General features: G+C 42.4%; 3 protein-coding genes across 3 annotated transcripts; all 3 read left to right on the top strand.

Annotated features, from left to right (window-relative positions):
• The first annotated feature begins 2,025 nt into the window (after window positions 1-2,025).
• On the top strand, window positions 2,026-3,405 carry LOC130922676 (E3 ubiquitin-protein ligase TRIM35-like). The gene has a single exon (XM_057847588.1). The coding sequence runs from the start codon at window positions 2,026-2,028 to the stop codon at window positions 3,403-3,405; it is 1,380 nt and encodes a 459-aa protein (XP_057703571.1).
• Window positions 3,406-8,870: 5,465 nt separating this feature from the next.
• On the top strand, window positions 8,871-12,294 carry LOC130922678 (E3 ubiquitin-protein ligase TRIM39-like). The gene is made up of 2 exons (XM_057847589.1): window positions 8,871-10,158; window positions 12,170-12,294. Exons 1-2 carry the CDS (start codon window positions 8,871-8,873, stop codon window positions 12,292-12,294), a joined length of 1,413 nt encoding a protein of 470 aa, XP_057703572.1.
• A 4,809-nt stretch (window positions 12,295-17,103) lies between these two features.
• On the top strand, window positions 17,104-18,665 carry LOC130923314 (E3 ubiquitin-protein ligase TRIM39-like). Its single transcript, XM_057848937.1, has one exon. The coding sequence runs from the start codon at window positions 17,104-17,106 to the stop codon at window positions 18,484-18,486; it is 1,383 nt and encodes a 460-aa protein (XP_057704920.1). The 3' UTR covers window positions 18,487-18,665.
• Window positions 18,666-20,923: the final 2,258 nt, after the last annotated feature.

Here is a 20,923-nt window from a genome sequence, read left to right on the forward strand (position 1 = left end):
CTCTCCTTCGATCAGGGCTGGCCCGGGCCATTTGGGGGCCCGAAGCAAAATAACGCAAAGGGGCCCATATTTTTGGCCCACCATTTCGTCACAGTGTACTGTGAAACCCTTACATGCAATCCAACCCATACGTCCATATTTTGTATATTAATCAGATTTTGTTGCACTGCATACTTCAAACTTCTCACCCCAAATGATTGTCAGTACTTGCAGTAGATAGCGCCAAACCTTTTTCTAAAAGAGGAAAGAAAGAAGTTAAGGAAGAACTTTTATTTTTTTGTAAGCTTGTAATCAAGTATCAAAACTCACAAAAGTCAAATAAAGCAAACTGTAGCAAACAAAAAAAAATAAAAATAAATTAAACAAATGCCAGATTGGGAGCCCCTAAGTGGTCAGGGGCCCTAAGCAGCTGCATAGTCTGCGCACAGGCTGGACCGGCCCTGCCTTCGATCCCGCCATTTGGGGCTTTTAATGACATTTTTTAAAAACGTTTTTACAATATTATTTTCTATACAAGAGAGGTGCCGGATCTCCCAAATAAATCCCGGAACACAGGGAAACCAAAATCAAGAGGTGCTGGATCTTGTTCCGGCAGGATCCGGCACAAATTAACCCCTGGACAGCCCTAAAATGTGATGTAGATGAGCCAAAAGATAAAGAGTTTCTTTACTTATGAAGCACATTCTAAAATCTACACTGAGGAGAAGCATAATAGTATTCCAATTTGCCATGATGTTATTTAAGTCATCAGGCTATGATGTAGCCTGGAGCTGCAACCAAGTGTTGGTAGCTCATAAATCATTGTATTGATAATGATTTGATGTAGATGAGCCAAAATATGAAGGATGTCCTTTTCCTGATTTGTAAAACCGATTCTAAAACACAAGATGCTTTCAATATGGTAGATTTTAACAAAGACAAAGTGCTATGTAAAGTAAGTAGCAGTTTATTCAGCGACATTAACCCAACTAGAGCCATGTAGAAAGAGAGTTGCGACACACTTCCGGGTAATGGAGCCTCAAACATCGCTTCACCGAGGGCGAACCCCTTTCATATGAGTGGCTGGCTATCAAGTACAGTGGGGCAAATATATAATATTATAATAACACCTCAAGCACCCTCTGATACACGACAGAATTCATGGTGGATTCTATGATGGTGTGCTGGCCAGCTCCTGCTGAAGCAAAGCATCCCCACTTCGACCTCCATGCTTCACAGTTGGTATGAGGTTCTTTTCCTGGAATGCTGTATTGGGTTTACGCCAAACAGGTCCTCTGTTCTGGTGTCCAAACAACATAATTTTTGGACTATAAGCTGCTACTTTTTTTCTTCATTTTGAATCCTGCGGCTTTTTTCCAGTGTGGCTTTTTGTTGATTTATTTGAGTTAACAGGTAACACTTTATTTGATAATTATGACATGACACTGTCATGGGAAATACTGAATTCATATGACAAATGTCATTAAGTGTCATCCGGCAAATTCCGTCACTAACTCCATTCATGTACATCTTGGATCTTTTACATTCATTTAAAAGTGAGATAATTTGTCGTACCGATCGAACGGGTCCGATCACGTCATTTTCAAAGTATCGGAATCGGCAAAAAAAATATCGGACATGCCTTTTTTTAATATAGATAGATAGATAGATAGATAGATAGATAGATAGATAGATAGATAGATAGATAGATAGATAGATAGATAGATAGATAGATAGATAGATAGATAGATAGATAGATAGATAGATAGATAGATAGATAGATAGATAGATAGATAGATAGATAGATAGAGCTCTTAGATAGAGGTTAGAGCTCGTCACCTCAGGGTAACTCTTCTGTAATAAATTTGACTTCAAAGTCATATAAGTTGCTCTTTACAAATTGGAGCCCAGCTTCAGTTAGCAGGAAGTGCACTTTTGGACCTAGAGGGAGGACATGAAAGAATCCTTTTGAATTGTATGTAAGAATGCTTTTTGTTTTGCAGAACAACTGCAGCTCGACATTCCAAACTTGTGCGCTCTAAAACAATGGGTGACCGTCTAGAGGACCATCTTCAATGTCCCACCTGTCTGGACATCTTCAAAGATCCTGTCATTCTTCCATGCAGTCACAGCTTCTGCCGTGCGTGTCTGCAGCAGTGGAAGGACAAAGGAGAACGATCGTGTCCACTCTGTAGGACAGCGTTTAGTTCGATGGAACCGCCTTTGAACTTGGCACTGAGGAATATGTGTGAGAACCTGCCACGAGCCTCAGTCAAGTCAGAAGACATCTGCAGCTTGCACCAAGAGGAACTCAAACTCTTCTGTTTGGACCACCGGGAGATTGTGTGCATCATCTGCAGAGACTCAGAAATCCACGTTGGTCACACGTTCCGGCCCCTCAAAGAAATTGTGAAAGGAAAGGAACTCCAGGAAGGCCTGCAGAAGGCCAAGGAAAGACTCCAAATTTACAACGACTGTCGAGAGAACTGCAACGAACAGGTAGAGTACATCAAAGTCCAGAAGGAGAAGGTCGAAGGCAAGATTAAGAAGGATTTTGAGGAGCTCCGGTGCTTTCTCGACGTCGAGGAGGAGGCCAGGTTGGCTGCGGTAAGGGAGGAAGAGCAGAAGAAGATTGAGATCATGAAGGAGAAGATTGTGGTTCTGGGCCAACAAATGACTGTTCTCTCGGATGTCATCAGAAGCACTGAGGAGCAGCTGGTGTCTGGCAATGTTTCTTTCATGAAGAACTTCAAGACTGCGATAAGCAGAATACAGGAGCTGCCGGAAAAGCCACAGCTGCTGCCAGGAGGTCTGCTGGACGAAGCCAAACACGTGGGCAACCTCAAATTCAAGGTGTGGGAGCGGATGAAGGAGACGCTCGCCTACAGTCCCGTCATTCTGGACCCCAACACGGCCAATCCAAGAATCAGTCTGTCTGAAGATCTGACCAGTCTGAGCTGGGAATACGTACGGCAAGAGCGTCCAAAGAATCCAGAGAGATTCCAGAAGTGGCTGTGTGTGCTGGGTGGTGCTTTGGACTCGGGAAGACACGTGTGGGACGTTGAGGGGGGAGACAACAATGCCTGGAAAGTGGGGGTCATGGATGGGGACCCTTGTTTGCCAGAGAAAATGACTGGTTGGTTCATTGGATTTTGGGATGGTATATACAAAAAGCCCTCTGCCAATTATTATGCAGAGTGGAATCCGCCTGTCAAAGTGCAGAGGATTCGAGTCAAACTGGACATGAATGAAAGGTCATTGTCCTTCTCTGAACCTCTTACAAACACTGAATTGTTGAATGTTAAGAAGCCTTCCGATTGGCCAAACTTGTCTGATAGTAAAATGTATCCTTATTTTTACACAAAAAGTAAAATTCCTCTAAAAATAATCCCCATTCCACCTGGAGTTACCACTGCCATCAGTTAGCAATCATGTTGGCACAGGTTGATTTTTGTTGTTGTTTTGCTTTTTAATGTCATCTAAATCATATTTTTTTCCAAATGATTTGACCCTCACTTATTGGCCAGGTCATGTGATAAGACTTTACTGGAGTCAAAATAATGAAGCAGTTACTAAGTATTCATTTCTTCCAATACTTGTGTGAATACAACTTTTAGTTTAATGCGAGTAATATTTGGAAGTACAGTAATGCTACTCTTACTTTTTGCTCCTCTCTTGTTAACATTGATTTACTTGTACTACCTTCATACTTGTACTACAATCATTTTTTGATTTTATAAGTATTTTGAGTGATTTCATTTGAAAATAATGCTACTCTTAGTCAAATAAAATGCTTGGCTTCTCGTTACAGTTTAAAAAATACATTACACGCAACTCGAGTATTCTTTTCAACAAACAATTTGGATTGATGACTTTGACTTGTACAGTGGGGCAAATAAGTATTTAGTCAAACACGAATTGTGCAAGTTCTCCTACTTGAAAAGATTAGAGAGGCCTGTAATTTTCAACATGAGTAAAGCTCAAACATGAGAGACAGAATGTGGAAAAAAAAACAGAACATTAAATTGTTTGATCTTTAAAGAGCCTATTTCCAAATTAGAGTAGAAAAAAAGTATTTGGTCACCTACAAACAAGCAGGATTTCTGGCTGTCATAGAGGTCTAACGAGGCTCCACTCGTTACCTGTATGAATGGCAACTGTTTTAACTTATCGATATAAAAGACACCTGTCCACAACCTCAGTCAGTCACACTCCAAACTCCACTATGGCCAAGACCAAAGAGCTATGGAAGGACACCAGAGACAAAATTGTAGACCTGCACCAGGCTGGGAAGACTCAATCTGCAATAGGTAAAACGCTTGGTATAAAGAAATCAACTGTGGGAGCAATTATTAGAAAATGGAAGACATACAAGACCACTGAAAATCCCCCTCGATCTGGGGCTCCATGCAAGATCTCACCCCGTGGTGTCAAAATAATAACAAGAACGGTGAGCAAAAATCCCAGAACCACACGGGGGGACCTAGTGAATGACCTACAGAGAGCTGGGACCACAGTAACAAAGGCTACTAGTAGTAACACAATGCGCTGCCATGGACTCAAATCCTGCACTGCCAGACGTGTCCCCCTGCTGAAGAAAGTACACGTCCAGGCCCGTCTGCAGTTCGCTAGAGAACATTTGGATGATCCAGAAGAGGACTGGGAGAATGTGTTATGGTCAGATGAAACCAAAATAGAACTTTTAGGTAGAAACACAGGTTCTTGTGTTTGGAGGAAAATTAATACTGAATTGCACCATACCCACTGTGAAGCATGGGGGTGGAAACATCATGCTTTGGGGCTGTTTTTCTGCAAAGGGACCAGGACGACTGTTCTGTGTAAAGGAAAGAATGAATGGGGCCATGTATCGAGAGTGAAAATCTCCTTCCATCAGCAAGGGCATTGAAGATGAGACGTGGCTGGGTCTTTCAGCATGACAATGATCCCATACACATAGCCAGGGCAACAGAGGAGTGGCTTTGTAAGAAGCATTTCAAGGTCCTGGAGTGGCCTAGCCAGTCGCCAGATCTCAAACCCATAGAAAATACGTGGAGGGACTTGAAAGTCCGTGTTTCCTAACGACAGCCCCAAAACATCACTGCTCTAGAGGAGATCTGCATGGGGGAATGGGCCAAAATACCAGCAACAGTGTGTGAAAAGCTTGTGAAGAGTTACAGAAAACGTTTGACCTCCCTTATTGCCAACAAAGGGTACATAACAAAGTATTGAGATGAACTTTTGGTATTGACCAAATACTTATTTTCCACCATGATTTGCAAATAAATTCTTGAAAAATCAAACAATGTGATTTTCTGGGTTTGTTTTCCACATTCTGTCTCTCATGGTTGAGGTTTACCCATGTTGACAATTACAGGCTTCTCTAATATTTTCAAGTGGGGGAACTTGCACAATTAGTGGTTGACTAAATACTTATTTGCCCCACTGTACTTGAGTAATCTTATTTAATCGTAATGCTACTCTAACTCGAGTACGATTTTGGCATACTCTACTGATGACATTATTTTCAAAATAAAAATCAACACTTGCTCAGTACTTGAGTATTTTTTTTCCACCCGATACTTTTTGACTTGTACTTGTGTCCTTACTAATTTTACATTGATGTGAGTAATACTTGAAAGTAACACTACTCTTACTTGAGTACATCTTATGGCTTCTCTGTTGATAATATCGATTTACAGTATTTGTACGACTATTTGTGGATGGATAAGTACTTTTACTTGAGTGATTTTATTTGGAAGTAACGCTGCTCTTACTTGACTACAATGTTTGGGTTCTCATTTCAGTTTTAAAAATATATCAAATGCAGGTGACTGAGTACTTGAGTATTCTTTTCAACAAATAATTGTTTTGTTTTTTTTTGATTGACACTGAATTGTGAGTGAGTAATCTTGTTTTAAAGCAATGCTATTCTTACTTGCACACCACTTTGGGCTACTCCACTGATGGCATTTTCAAAATAAATAATTGTAAAACTTACTAATTACTTGAGTATTCCTTTTACCAAATACTTTTTGACTTGCACGGTACTTGAGTGAATTTTCTGCAACTTGATATGTTGAAGTAACGCTACTCTTACTTGAGTAAAGTACAGGTACTGTAGTTCCCGGGTTAACATCTTGTTCTGAACCTGAGCAAGTAAAACTAAATATGATAAATAAGCCTCCTCAACTCTTTCCTTGCTCTTAAAGATTTTAATCCTTTTTTTTTTTTTTTTTGCTGTTGCAGAAAACATGCACATTTGAACTAATCAGATGTTAAACTAATCTGATGTTGGTAGATTGTTTTCTTCGAGGAGATGAAATGCATGTGTGGCAACTTTGTATATATTTTTTTTACATAGCGTTTTGACAGTTGCCGTCATATTTTCGGAATCAAAGCACCGTGTACCCCTACAGCATTCTGGCCCTGAATCTTATACCGGAACTGCGTTCCTGACCGTTCTGGCCCACTTTCACCCCTGATCGTGACTGTCAAGGCCGGGAGTTTTGGCAACTATTCACTTTGTTTGAGCTACTTGGCGACTAATGGCAGAAAGCTTAAAGTGCATGTGACACGAAAAAGTATGTTTATTTCATAATACACGCGGTATTTCATGCTCCTGAATGATATGGACCGCTTGGACGTGTGTAGAAGCGATCGCTATATTTATTTAGTTTTTTGAATCCCGCGCCATGAAAATGAGTGACTTCCGGCTTCGGTCTTGCATTGAGGAGGAGGGCACTGTGACGTGTACAGTAGAAGACGTCCTCCTCACTATACACCGCACTGTTGTGTATGAGGACGAAGGATTCAGCTGATTTTGCGGATTAATACGTTTATTTTTCGCATCACGCCAGCCAAACGGCTGCAGAAAAATCATTCTGGATGAGGGAGAGGCGTATGTGCCTTTTTGGAATTTCAAAAGGTTCCCATTCACTGTGGATATTTACTGAAGGACCATTGGACTTACGAGGAAGTGAGTAAACATCTTGTTTTGTATTATGTCAAATAAGAATACAGCGATTACAAAGTAAACACTACAAACTTTCTTTAAATAAAGGACTACTTACGTTTGATCATTGATAGGCATGTAAAAAGCTCTCCTCGTGCACATTAGCAGCACGTTAGCTGCACAACAACTGCAGCCACCCTCCACCGGGGAACGAACTGTAAATTGCTCTCCGCCGGGCGGTTTGCCAATCCGCGATGACAATCGACAACCCAGTCGTCATGTCAAATAATCCAGGATAGTTGTGTGATTTTCCGCTTCGAAGACTTTGAAACATCACTCGTTTCGGGTTAGCATGTCGGCTAGCTGTCACGCCTTTTGGTTTGTTTGCATTCTCCGAAGCCAGGGAAGGGAAATGACATATGTCTGATTTAGGTGTCATAAAATATCGTTCGGGAGGTGCGACAGTAAAGGTGAAGTCGACAGTTTTGACCATTATGGAGTAATTTTGCCATGTCGTCCTGAATAAATGCATTTTTATTATTTCATATTCCATTTAGCACAAGACTGTTATTTGCCATGACCATGCCATTTATTTAGCAATTGGGGGGAAATACTTGGATAAAAAGAATATCCTGTAAAAATATTGAAGTAAAGAGACAGAAACAATGACATTTTGCAGCTCTCTTAGTCGCGTTTTCCTCGTTGTGAATAGTTCCCCCTCGACGGGCTGACTGGTCCTTCTCAAGCCATTTATATAGCTATTGGGGAAAAATACTTGGATAAAAAGAATATCCTGTAAAAATATTGGAATAGAGAGACTGAAACAATGACATTTTGCGGCTCTATTCGTCCTGAATAATTCCCACAATGGGCTGAATAGTAAAACCGATGAGCCCAGTCTACTGCTGACGTCATCCACCTGTTGGGGACGCTAAAGCCCTATAATGGTAGGCGTGGCTAACCGGCAGATTAAAAGACTAATTTCTCGTCATCTGCGCTTTGCTAAATTGTTGTATATAGTCGAATCGTCTCAAAATATGATTCCAATTCACATAATAATGCCATTTAAGACTTTTTTTTCCTCCTGTCGTATGCTCTTTAAAGTCAAATTTCCTCTAAAAATATCGTACAGTGCGACTTTTTTTTTTTTTTTTTTTTTGTAACGAGTTTGACTCACACTTCAAAGTAGTGATGTTTCCTCTAAGGCGAGCTCCGAAACCAGGCCATAAAACTCGGAAGGACCTTTTTTCCGGAGCGGGAAATCGATGATTTGCAGATTATTTGTCATGTCTTATCTCATTAGATAATAGTAATGGCTCATTTAGATGAAATTATGCTGAAAAAATATCCCCACTTTGTAAGCAGCCATGAGTGAATTATTTGGACAACGACTTTGACTTGAGACATATTATTTTGAAGTCATGCTACTCTTACTTGAGTACAAATTTGTCTTTGCCCCTAAATGGAAAAAGTCCATGAAAGGTTTTGATCAGTAATCCACGTGTCATTTTGGCTCCTCTCGTAACTATCTCACTTCTCATAAAATCAGCAAGAAAGGTTTGATCACAAGTCCAAGTGTCCAAAATCCCCAATAATGGCAAATAGCAGAGTTTACTTTTGGATATTTTGAAAACAAAAGCATCCCTTCAATGCCAGACGAAACAACAATTGCGATCTTTACTTCAGTGAGACACGAGCTTAACGATACAGCTAGTAACCTCAGGGTAACTCTCCTGGAACATTTCCCTTCAAAGTCATAAAAGCTGCTCTTTACAAATTCGAACCCAGCTTCAGTAAGCAGGAAGTGCACTTTTGGACCTAGAGGGAGGACAAGAAAGAATCCTTTTGAATTGTATGTAAGAATGCTTTTTGTTTTACAGAACTGCAGCTTGACATTCCACACTTGTGCGCTGAGCCAATTGCTGTCTTCTCTAAAACAATGGCTGACCATCTGGTGGACCATCTTCAATGTCCCACCTGTCTGGACATCTTCAAAGATCCTGTCATTCTTCCATGCAGTCACAGCTTCTGCCGTGCCTGTCTGCAGCATTGGAAGGACAAAGGAGAAAGATCGTGTCCAATTTGTAGGACAGAGTTTAGATCGCTGGATCCCCCTGTAAACTTGGCATTGAAGAATTTGTGTGAGAACCTTTCACGAGCCTCAGTCAAGTCCGAAGACATCTGCAGCTTGCATGAGGAGAAATTTCAACTCTTCTGTTTGGACCACCAGGAGCTTGTGTGTCTCGTTTGCAGAGATGCCGAAATCCACATTGGTCATACGTTCCGGCCCCTCAAAGAAGTTGTGAAAGCTCATCATGAGGAACTCCAGAAAGGCCTGCAGAAGGCCAGGGAAAGACTCCAAGATTACAACGACTGTCAAGAGAACTGCATTGAACAGGCAGAGTACATCAAAGTCCAGAGGGAGGATGTTGAATGTATGATTAAAAAGGATTTTGAGGAGCTCCGTCGTTTCCTCGATGTCGAGGAGGAGGCTCGGTTGGCTGCGGTCAGGGAGGAAGAGCAAAAGAAGAGTAAGATGATGAAGGAGAAGATTGTGGTTCTTGGCCAACAAATGACCGTTCTCTCAGATGTCATCAGGAGCACTGAGGAGCAGCTGGCGTCTGGTAATGTTTCTTTCATGATGAAATTCAAGACTGCGATGAGTAGAATCCAGGAGCTGCCTGAAAAGCCGCAGCTGCTGCCAGGAGGTCTGCTGGACGAAGCCAAACACGTGGGCAACCTCAAATTTAAGGTGTGGGACCAGATGAAGGAGACACTCGCCTACAGTCCCGTCATTCTGGACCCCAACACGGCCAATCCAAGAATCGGTCTGTCTGAAGATCTGACCAGTCTTAGATGGGTAGACGTACAGCAGGAGCTTCCAAAGAATCCACAGAGGTTCCAGACGTCTTTGTGTGTGCTGGTTGGTGCTTTGGACTCGAGACACGTGTGGGACGTTGAGGTGGGAGACAACAATAACTGGTCAGTGGGGATCCTTGATGGAGACCCTTGTTTGCCAGATGAAATGTCTGGTTGGTTTATTGGATTTTGTGATGGTAAATACAAAAAGCCCGGTGGCAAATATGGAGAATGGAATCCGCCGGTCAAAGTGCAGAGGATCCGAGTTGAAGTGGACATGAATGAGAGGTCATTGTCCTTCTCTGAAACACTGACAAGCACCGAATTGTGGAACACTAAGAAGTCTTCCAATTGGCCAGACTTGTCAGGTAACACCAAAATGTATCCTTACATTTCCACAAAATGTAAATTCCTCGAAAAATAATCCTCATTCCACCTGGTGTTACGACTGCCATCCGTTAGCGGTCATGTTGACACGGCTTGATTCTTTTGCCTCTAATGTCATCGAAATCATTCCTTTTCTTTTTCCACATGATTTGACTCTCACTTATTGGCCAGGTCATGTGATAAGACTTTACTGGAGCAAAGCAAATAAAAAATAATTCAGCACTTACTCAGTTGTTGTTTTTTCTTCCAATACTTTTTGACTTGTGTGAAGTCAGCTTTCAGTTTCATGTGAGTTATATTTTTTTGGGCGTAATTCTACTCTTGATTACAACTTTTGGCCACTCTTGTTAAAATTGATTTACTTGTACTACTTTAATACTTGTACGACAATCATCTTTTATTTTAAAAGTACTTTGAGTGTTTTTATTTGAAAGTAATGCTCACTCATGCTTTCTCGAGTACAATTTTTGGCTTCTCGTTACAGTTGGAAAAATATATCTGAGACAAATAACTAAATACTTGAGAATTCTTTTCAACAAATAATTTGGATTGACGACTTTGACTTGAGTAATCTTATTTAATCGTCACTATTACTCGAGTACCATTTTGGGCTACTCGACTGATGACATCATTTTCAAAATAAATGATAGTCAACACTTGCTCGGTACTTAAGTATTTATTTTCACCCAATACTTTTTGACTTGTACTTGTGAGCATACGACTTTTACTTTAATGCGAGTAACATTTGGAAGTAAGACTACTGGTACTCGAGTTAAACTTTTGGCTTCTCTCTTGATACCATTGATTTACTTGGACTACTTTTGGAGAGATAAATACTTGAGTGATTGTATTTGGAATTAACGCTGCTCTTACTCGAGTACAATGGTTGGCTTCTCATTTCAGTTATAAAAATAAATCAAACACAGGTGACCGAGTACTTGAGTATTCGTTTCAACAAATACTTTTTTGGATTGACTAATCTTTTTTTAAAGTAATGCTACTCTTACTCGATCTACTGATGACATCATTTTCAAAATAAATGATTATAAACACTTACTTGAGTATTGTTTTCACCAAATACTTTTTGACTTGCATAGTACTTGAGTGAATTTTCTGCTACTTGAGTCATTATATGTTGAAGTAACGCTACTCTTACTTGAGTAAAGTACAGGTAGTCCCCGGGTTACAACGTACCAGACTTCATGATTTCCACTTTACGACGCCGGAGTCTCGACCACCAATTCCGCCCCAGTCGTTTTTTTGTTGTTTTTTTAGTCACATAACAGTGTTGAGTACAATGGAGGATTAGGGCCAAATAAAGGAGAAGGGGGGGGGGGGAAGGACTCTGAGATTATAGTTGCACTGGTACTACAAGAAAAAAGTCTAATTATTACATAGGGTAAACCACTACTCAATTTACATACATGTAACTTAGCCAGAAGCTAAGCCCAGCTCAGCCCCAACCACCCCACCTCTCGCCACCGCCAATTCAGAAAGTTTTGAATGTTGAGCAGAAATAAAATTCCTCCTTTTCTCTGGTTGGATTAAAGCCCTCATTGAAGCTCAAGATCCTCCAGAGTTATTTTAAAAGACCTTTTTTCTTTGTGTGTGTGTGTTTGTGAATTGGGCCCCAAATCTTCCCCCTCCAAGAAGTCCCATCAACCAGGTCAGGACCAACTTGACATTCTCGCAGGGATTTGTTCGAGTGAGGGGAAAATGACCATAAATCAACAGGAAGTGAACTGAAAATACCCCAAAATTAAAGGATGTGACATGTTCTGTAACCCAAAATCAACAGGAAGTGACCTCGGAATGAATAGGCAGCGACTCAAACTCAACAGGAAGTGACCTGGAATGAAAACCCAAGGAATTTGACAAGAGTCCCCCAAAACCACACAAACACAACACAACACCCCTCTAGTGGCTTGGCGGTGAATTACAGACCAACGCGTTCCCTTGACGCAGAACTTTGAATGCTCGTTGACGACGTAGGGTCTACGCCGTCGCTACTCCATCACCGCAACGTGAAAGCCATGAAGGCAGAAGAACCTTTGTTTTTGAGAATAAAGTTTTTGTCTGAACTCCGCAGCCGAGTCCGCCACGTCATTTCGGCTTGACAGTTACGATGGGGCTTTGCCGTGGTATATACAGATCTATTAGGTCACTTCTTGTTGATTTAGGGGACACTTGCTGTTTATATAAGGTCACTTATTGTTGATTTAGGGACATTTGAGGAACTCGTCCTGCCGGGTCACTTCCTGTTGTGGGGACATTTCGAGGGCAATTACTGTAGATAACCGGTAATTTCCTGTTGATTTGGGCACATTTCGGGGACACGTCCTGTTGCATGGCTGTCAATGGCATCTACTTACATGGGACCCAGTTGAATGTCAATGGGCTGTAATTGTAAGTTATTGGTCCAAAATCACAACCGCACAAGTCTTTCTACCATTGAAACTGAGTGGTAAATTTGGACGTACATAGCTGTCAATAGCATTGATTTACATGGGCCCCAGCTGAATGTCAATGGGCTGTAATAAGCGGTCCAAAATCACAACCACATGTTTTCCTGCCACTGGAAATGATTGGAAAATTTGGAAGTACATGGGTGTCAATGGCAATCCATTAGAAATGAATGGGCAAGTTTTGGGCACATTTTGGGGGGACTGTAGGTTTTTATAAAACTTTTATGCCCCTTACCGTCCTGGAATTTTTTATGTGTAAATTATGTGATTTTGTCAAAAAATGATGTAACAAGTAGCTTTTTGAAAAAAATAAAAAGTGCACGGAAAATTTTGGGGCGTCGTTCAAAAAATTATCTGCGTCATGCAAAAATTCCGGCTAATTTGATATTCGAACGGTGACAGTCGGTCAAACACTTTGGGTTGTGTGGCGCGCCGAAGAAACGCTATTAAGAAAAACAAAAGGAATTTTAGTATATGGGCCTTGGCCTTTCAAAGACCCATCTAATAATGTATAAACACTAGTAACTGCAATTTCTGGAGAAATGACAATGGGGCTTTACTGTGGTAGATACAAATGATGTCACTTCCTGTTTTTTGGGGGATGCGTCCTGTTGATATCAGGTCACTTTGTGTTGATTTGGCCAGTGTTGTCACGGATTACTTAAAAAAGTAATTTAATTACTGATTACTGATTACACCTCAAAGTAATTTAGTGACTTCACTGATTACTTTATTATCAAAGTAACTAAGTGACTTTAAAAGTAACTTATCAGTTAGTTTTTACGAATTTTTCTCCTTTTGCTGCCTCAACATAAATATAACAGAAAAATTTCATCACGTGTAATTGAGTTTTTCACATTAGGCTAAAATCTTTGAGTTAGCGGGGGTTTAATTAGTCGATAGAGTTGATTTCAACCACCATTGACTCGCCCTAGCTTAGCCATTCCGGAGCCTTAAAACTAACAAATAACTGACAAACTGCACAAAATGTGTTTAAATAAAGTCCAACGACTAATTAAATCCCCGCTAACTCCAAGATTAAGCCTAATGTAAAAAAAGTCTGAACTTCCCCTTTGAAATAAAGACCTAGCCATTAAAATGTCTATAAAAGTTGTAAAGCAATAAAACAACAGAAATTAATGAAATGAACAAAAATCCTACAACGTACAGTTTTCATAATGGGTCAAAATCATTTTTCGAACAGATCATGTGACTAGCACCTTGAGACTATCCTTTGCTTTGCTAAGCCAAAACTACACCAGAGGAGGCAAGATGGATATTTAGAATTTCTTTAAACAAAAGCTTTCAAATGCTACCAACAACAACTTGAACAGTTGATTGAACTCAAACAGTATCAAGATGTGTGTGTGTGTATATATATAATATATATATATATATATATATACAGTATATACACACATATATATACATATATATATATATATGTATGTATTAGGGCTGTCAAAATTATCGTGTTAACAGGCGGTAATACATTTTTGGTAATTAATCACGTTAAAATATTTGCTCCACTCAAACATTAAAATGACAACACAGTGAAATGTATACTTGTTGTGTTTTTCGGAGTTTTGTCGCCCTCTGCTGGCGCTTGGGTGCAACTGATTTTATAGGCTTCAGCACCCATGAGCATTGTGTAAGAAATTATTGGCATCAACAATGGTGGGCTACTAGTTTATTTTTTGATTGAAAATTTTATTAAAACGAAAACATTAAGAGGGGTTTTAATATAAAATTTCTATAACTTGTCCTAACATTTACTGTATCTTTTAAGAACTACAGGTTTTTCTATCCATGGATCGCTTTAACAGAATGTTAATAATGGTAATGCCATCTTGTTAATTTATTGTTATAATAAACAAATACAGTACATATGTACCGTATGTTGAATGTATATATCCATCTTGTGTCTCATCTTTTCATCCCAACAATAATTTACAGAAAAATATGCCATATTTTATAGAAGGTTTGAATTGCGATTTATTGTGATTAATTAGGATTAATTTTTAAGCTATAACTAACTCGATTAAAAAGTTTAATCGTTTGACAACCCTAATATATATATGTATATATATATACAGAGGGGAGAACAAGTATTTGATACACTGCCAATGGGTTTTCCCAGTATCAAATACTTGTTCTCCCCACTGTATATACAGTATATATACATATATATACAGTATTGGCCAAAGGTTTGGAGACACCTCAAAGGTGGATACTTTGAAGAATGTAGAACACAAAACCTGTTTTCAGTTATTTCACTTTTCATAGTTTTGATGTCTTCAGTGAGAATTTACAATAGCAGTGAAAATATATAAAACACAAAAATTTGTGCTGGCTGTCTCGTTACCTGTCGGCTTTGTTTCGAGTTTTTTTCGCGACACGTTCTGCTGTAATTCCAAGTGCTTCCTTATTGAATTGGATGTCGAGTATATAGCGGTCGACAGTCTTTCTGAGCCAGCGCAGAGTTGCAACGCACGGAGATATTTTTGTCATCTTTACTGGACGGATATGTGATGTAATGGCTGTATCTCCAGTGAGCAAATGCAGCCGTTTGTTGTATCTCTCCGGCTGCTTTACTGTTACCATCCTGATAGGTAGCCAGGCTATGTGGCAGACGGCGCGCATACAGCATGGTAATACACGTGACCCGTTTTTTTTCCAATGAGAAAACGTGAGGTGTGATGTCACTCCCAAACTCAATAGCAGTATTTTCTATTCAAATGCTCTTCGTGCATGACTACAGTATTCTTCATTCTACATACAGTATGAGGCAACAACAAAATAGTAACGCACAGGCACTGAGGAGACTAACTTTAGTCAGATTACTGGCTTGGAAAATGAACGCGTTGGATTGCTCGTTACTGAAAGAAAGTAATCAGATTACAGTAACGTGTTATTGACAACACTGGATTTGGGGACACGTTTGGTCGTATTGCTGCCAATGGCATCGACTTACTTAGTTGCCAATTGAATGTCAATGGGCTGTAATGGTAAGTTATTAGTCAAAAATCACAACCACAAAGGTTTTTCTGCCATTGAAAATGAACAGGAAATTTGGACGTACTTGGCTGTCAATGGCATTAACTTACTTGGGTGCCAGTTGGCTGTCATGGTAAGGGCTAAAAAATCACAAAAACCTGTTTTCCTGCTATTGAAAATGAAAGGGAAATTTGGATGTACTTGGCTGTCAATGGCATCCCATTAGAAATGAATGGGCAAGTTTTTTGCAAACTTTTGGAGAACCGTAGGTTTTTGCCAAATTCGTTATCTTTTCTAACTTTTATAAGCTACCGTCCTGGAATTTTTGATGTCTAAATGAAGCGAGCATCAGCACACACTTTGCCGAAAAGTCCCTTCATGACTCGACACGCTTCAAAAGAGGTCAGACCAGTTTCATCAAACACGTTTTGACTTGTGCAGTACTTGAATGAATTTTCTGCAGCTTGAGTCGTCATATGTTGAAGTCACCAACAGGACCTTCGGCAAGCGGAGTATTAGCCTAAACGGTAAGTGAAAGGCTTTCTACATGCTCCTAAAGTTGCTGACCAAGTGGTCATAGTTGAGTTAAAATGCTGCTATTGTGTGTAGTAGCTCGTTAAGCTAAGGACTACTTATCGTGGAACTAGCAGCACCACTCTTAATCGTAACTGTCAACGCGGTCAGTATTGGCAACTATTCACTTCGTTTGAGCTCCTTGGCGACTAATGGTAGAAAGCGTGAAGTCAATTTTCCTCGAAACGTATTGTCCACTGCAACTGATTTTTTTTCTACGAGTGTGACTCATACTCAAGAGTAGTGATGTTTCCTCTAAGGCGAGCTCCGAAACCTTGCCCGCAACTCAGAAGGACCTTTTTTCTGGAGTGGGAAATCGATGATTTGCAGATTGTTGGTCATGTATTAGTGAATTATTCAATTGACTTGAAGTCATGCTACACTTATTAAGTACAAATTTCTCCTTACCCATAACTGAATAAATCCATGAAAGTTTTGATCACAAATCATTCTGTTATCTAGTATTTATCTCACTTCTCATAAAATCTGCATATCAAAAAGGTTTGATCAAAAGTCCAAGTGTCCAAAATCCCCAAGAATCGCAAATCGCAAAGCAGAGTTGACTTTTGGACATTCTGAAAACATAAGCATCCATTCAATGTCAGATGAAACCGCATTTGTGATCTCTACTTGAGTGTGACACCAGCATAAGGTTAGAGCTCGTCATCTCAGAGTAACGCTTCTGTAATATTTCACTTCGAAGTCATATAAGTTGCTCTTTACCAATTGGAGACCAGCTTCAGTGAGCAGGAAGTGCACTTTTGAATCTAGAGGGAGCACATGAAAGAATCCTTTCAAATTGTATGTAAGAATGCTTTTTGTTTTGCAGAACAACTGCAGCTCGACATTCCGAACTTGTGCGTTGAGACAGACTGCGTCTTCTCCAAAACAATGGCTGAACATCTGGAGGACCATATTAAATGTCCCACCTGTCTGGACATCTTCAAAGATCCTGTCATTCTTCTGTGCAGTCACAGCTTCTGCCGTGTGTGTCTGCAGCAGTGGAAGGACAAAGGAGAACGATCGTGTCCACTTTGTAGGACAGAGTTTAGTTCCATGGATCCGCCTTTGAACTTGGCACTGAGGAATATGTGTGAGAACCTTTCACGAGCCTCAGTCAAGTCAGAAGACATCTGCACCTTGCATGAGGAGAAACTTCAACTCTTCTGTCTGGACCACCAGGAGCTTGCGTGCCTTGTCTGCAGAGATGCAGAAATCCACATTGGTCACACGTTCCGGCCCCTCAAAGAAGTTGTGAAAGGTCATCATGAGAAACTTCAGAAAGGCATGCAGAAGGCCAAGGAAAGACTCCAAGATTACAACGACTGTCAAGAGAACTGCAACGAACAGGCAGAGTACATCAAAGTCCAGAGGGAGAATGTAGAACGCAAGATTAAGAAGGATTTTGAGGAGCTCCGTCGCTACCTCGATGTCGAAGAGGAGGCCAGGCTGGCTGCTGTCAGGGAGGAAGAGAAGGAGAAGAGTCAAACGATGAAGGAGAAAATAGCGTCTCTCGGAGAACAAAAGGCCGCTCTCTCGGATGTCATCAGAAGCACTGAGGAGCAGCTGGCATCTGGTAATGATTCTTTCATGAAGAAGTTCAAGACTGCGATGAGCAAAATCAAGGAGCTGCCTGAAAAGCCGCAGCTGCTCCCAAGGGGTCTGCTGGACGAAGCCAAACACGTGGGCAACCTCAAATTCAAGGTGTGGGAGCGAATGAAGGAGACGCTCGCCTACAGTCCCGTCATTCTGGACCCCAACACGGCCAATCCAAGAATCAGTCTGTCTGAAGATCTGACCAGTCTGAGTTGGGAAGACGTACAGCAGGAGCGTCCAGAGAATCCAGTGAGGGAGAAGTATGCGTGTGTGCAAGGTGTTGCTTTGGACCCGGGAAGACACGTGTGGGACGTTGAGGTGGGAGACAACAATGCCTGGAGTGTGGGGATTATGTGGGGGGACCCTTGTTTGCCAAATCTAATGATTGGTTGGTACATTCTATTTGAGGATGGAGAATATGAAAAGCCCGATTGCGATATCGGAGAATGGAATCCGCCTGTCAAAGTGCAGAGGATCCGAGTTGCAGTGGACATGAATGAACGCTCATTGTCCTTCTCTGAACCTCTTACAAACACCGAATTGTGGAACACTAAGAAGCCTTCTGAATGGCCAGACTTGTCCGGTAACACCAAAATGTATCCTTACTTTGCGTCACAAGATAGGAGTCCTCTAAAAATAATTCCCATTCCACCTGGTGTTAAGATTGCCATCAGCTAGCGGTCATGTTGGCACGGCTTGAAATTTGTCATCTGAATCATTCCTTGTCTTTTTCCACATGCTTTATAGCCAGGTCATGTGATAAGACTTTACTGGAGTCAAAATAATGAAGCATTTACTCAGTATTTGAGTATTCTATTCTTCCAAAGCTTTTTGAATTGTGTGAATTTTACTTTTAATTTCATTTCATGTGAGTAATATTTGGAAGTAATACTACTCTTACTAGAGTACAACTTTGGGCTACTCTCTTCCATCCATCCATCCATCCATCCATCCATCCATCCATTATCGTCCGCTTGTTCTGGGATCGGGTCGCAGGGGCTGCAGCTTTAACAGGGAAGCCCAGACTTACCTCTCCCCAGCCACTTCAACCAGCTCCTCCGGCGGGATCCCAAGTCGTTCCCAGGTCAGCCGAGAGACATAGTCTCTCCAGCGTGTCCTGGGTCGTCCCCGGGGCCTCCCGCCGGTGGGACATGCCCGGAACACCTCTCCAGGGAGGCGTCCAGGAGGCATCCGAACCAGATGCCCAAGCCACCTCAGCTGGCTCCTCTCTACACGGAGGAGTAGCGGCTCGATGCCGAGTCCCTCCCGGATGACCGAGCTTCTCACCTTATCTCTAAGGGAGAGCCCGGACATCCTGGGGAGGAAACTCATTTCGGCCGCTCGTATTCGGGATCTTGTTCTTTCGGTCACGACCCAAAGCTCGTGACCATAGGTGAGGGTAGGAACGTAGATCGATTGGTAAATCGACAGCTTTGCCTTTTGGCTAGGCTCCTCCTTCACCACTACGGACCGGTGCAGAGTCCGCATTACTGCAGACGCTGCACCGATTCGCCTGTCGATCTCCCGCTCCCTCCTAACGTCACTCGTGAACAAGACCCCAAGATACTTGAACTCCTCCACTTGGTGCAGGATCTCATCCCCGACCCGGAGAGGGCACTCCACCCTTTTCCGACTGAGGACCATGGTCTCGGATTTGGAGATGCTGATCTTCATCCCAACCGCTTCACACTCAGCTGCGAACTGCTCCAGTGAGAGTTGGAGGTCACGGCTTGATGAGGCCAACAGCACTACACCATCTGCAAAAAGCAGAGATTCAATGCTGAGGTCAACAAACCGGACCCCCTCAACGCTTCGACTGCGCCTAGAAATTCTGTCCATAAAAATTAGGAACAAAATCAGTGACAAAGGGCAGCCTTGGCGGAGTCCATCCCTCACTGGGAACGAATTCGACTTACTGCCGGGAATGCGGACCAAACTCTGACACCGGTCGTACAGGGACCTAACAGCCCTTACCAAGGGGCTTGGTACCCCGTACTCCCGGAGCACCCCCCAGAGGACTCCCCGAGGCACACGGTCGAACGCCTTCTCCAGATCCACAAAACACATGTGGACTGATTGGGCGAACTCCCATGCATCCTCGAGGACCCTGCCGAGGGTGTAGAGCTGGTCCACTGTTCCACGGCTGGGACGAAAACCACACTGCTCCTCCTGAATCCGAGATTCGACTTCTCGGCGGACTCTCCTCTCCAGCACCCCTGAATAGACTTTACCAGGGAGGCTGAGGAGTGTGATCCCTCTATAATTGGAACACACCCTCCAGTCCCCCTTCTTATAAAGGGGGACCACCACCCCGGTCTGTCAATCCAGAGGCACTGTCCCCGATGTCCACGCGATGTTGTAGAGACGTGTCAGCCACGACACCCCTACAACATCCAGACCCTGTAGGAATTCCGGGCGAATCTCATCTACCCCCGGGGCCTTGCCACCGAGGAGCTTTCCAACCACCTCAGTGACTTCAACCCCAGAGATCGAAGAGCCCACCTCGGAGTCCCCAGACTCTGCTTCCTCAAAGGAAGGCGTGTTGGTGGAATTGAGGAGGGCTTCGAAGTATTCTCCGCACCGGCTCACGACGTCCCGAGTCGAGGTCAGCAGTACACCATCTTCACTATACACAGTGTTAATGGTGCACTGCTTTCCTCTCCTCAGGCGCCGGATGGTGGACCAGAATTTCCTCCAAGTTGTTCTCCATGGCCTCGCCGAACTCCTCCCATGTCCGAGTTTTTGCCTCGGCGACCGCCGAAGCCGCAGTCCGCTTGGCCAGCCGGTACCTGTCAGCTGCCTCCGGAGTCCCACAGGCCAAAAAGGCCCGATAGGCCTCCTTCTTCAGCTTGACGGCATCCCTTACCGCTTGTGTCCACCAGCGGGTTCGGGGATTGCCACCACGACAGGCACCAACCACCTTACGTCCACAGCTCTCATCGGCCGCCTCAACAATGGAGGTGCGGAACATGGCCCACTCGGATTCAATGTCCCCCACCTTCCCCGGGACAAGGGAGAAGTTCTGCCGGAGGTGGATGTTGAAACATTTTCTGACAGGGGATTCTGCCAGACGTTCCCAACAGATCCTCACAATACGTTTGGGCCTGCCAGGTCT

The sequence above is a fragment of the Corythoichthys intestinalis genome, chromosome 10 (genome assembly GCF_030265065.1).
Source record: "Corythoichthys intestinalis isolate RoL2023-P3 chromosome 10, ASM3026506v1, whole genome shotgun sequence".
Lineage (NCBI taxonomy): Eukaryota > Metazoa > Chordata > Actinopteri > Syngnathiformes > Syngnathidae > Corythoichthys > Corythoichthys intestinalis.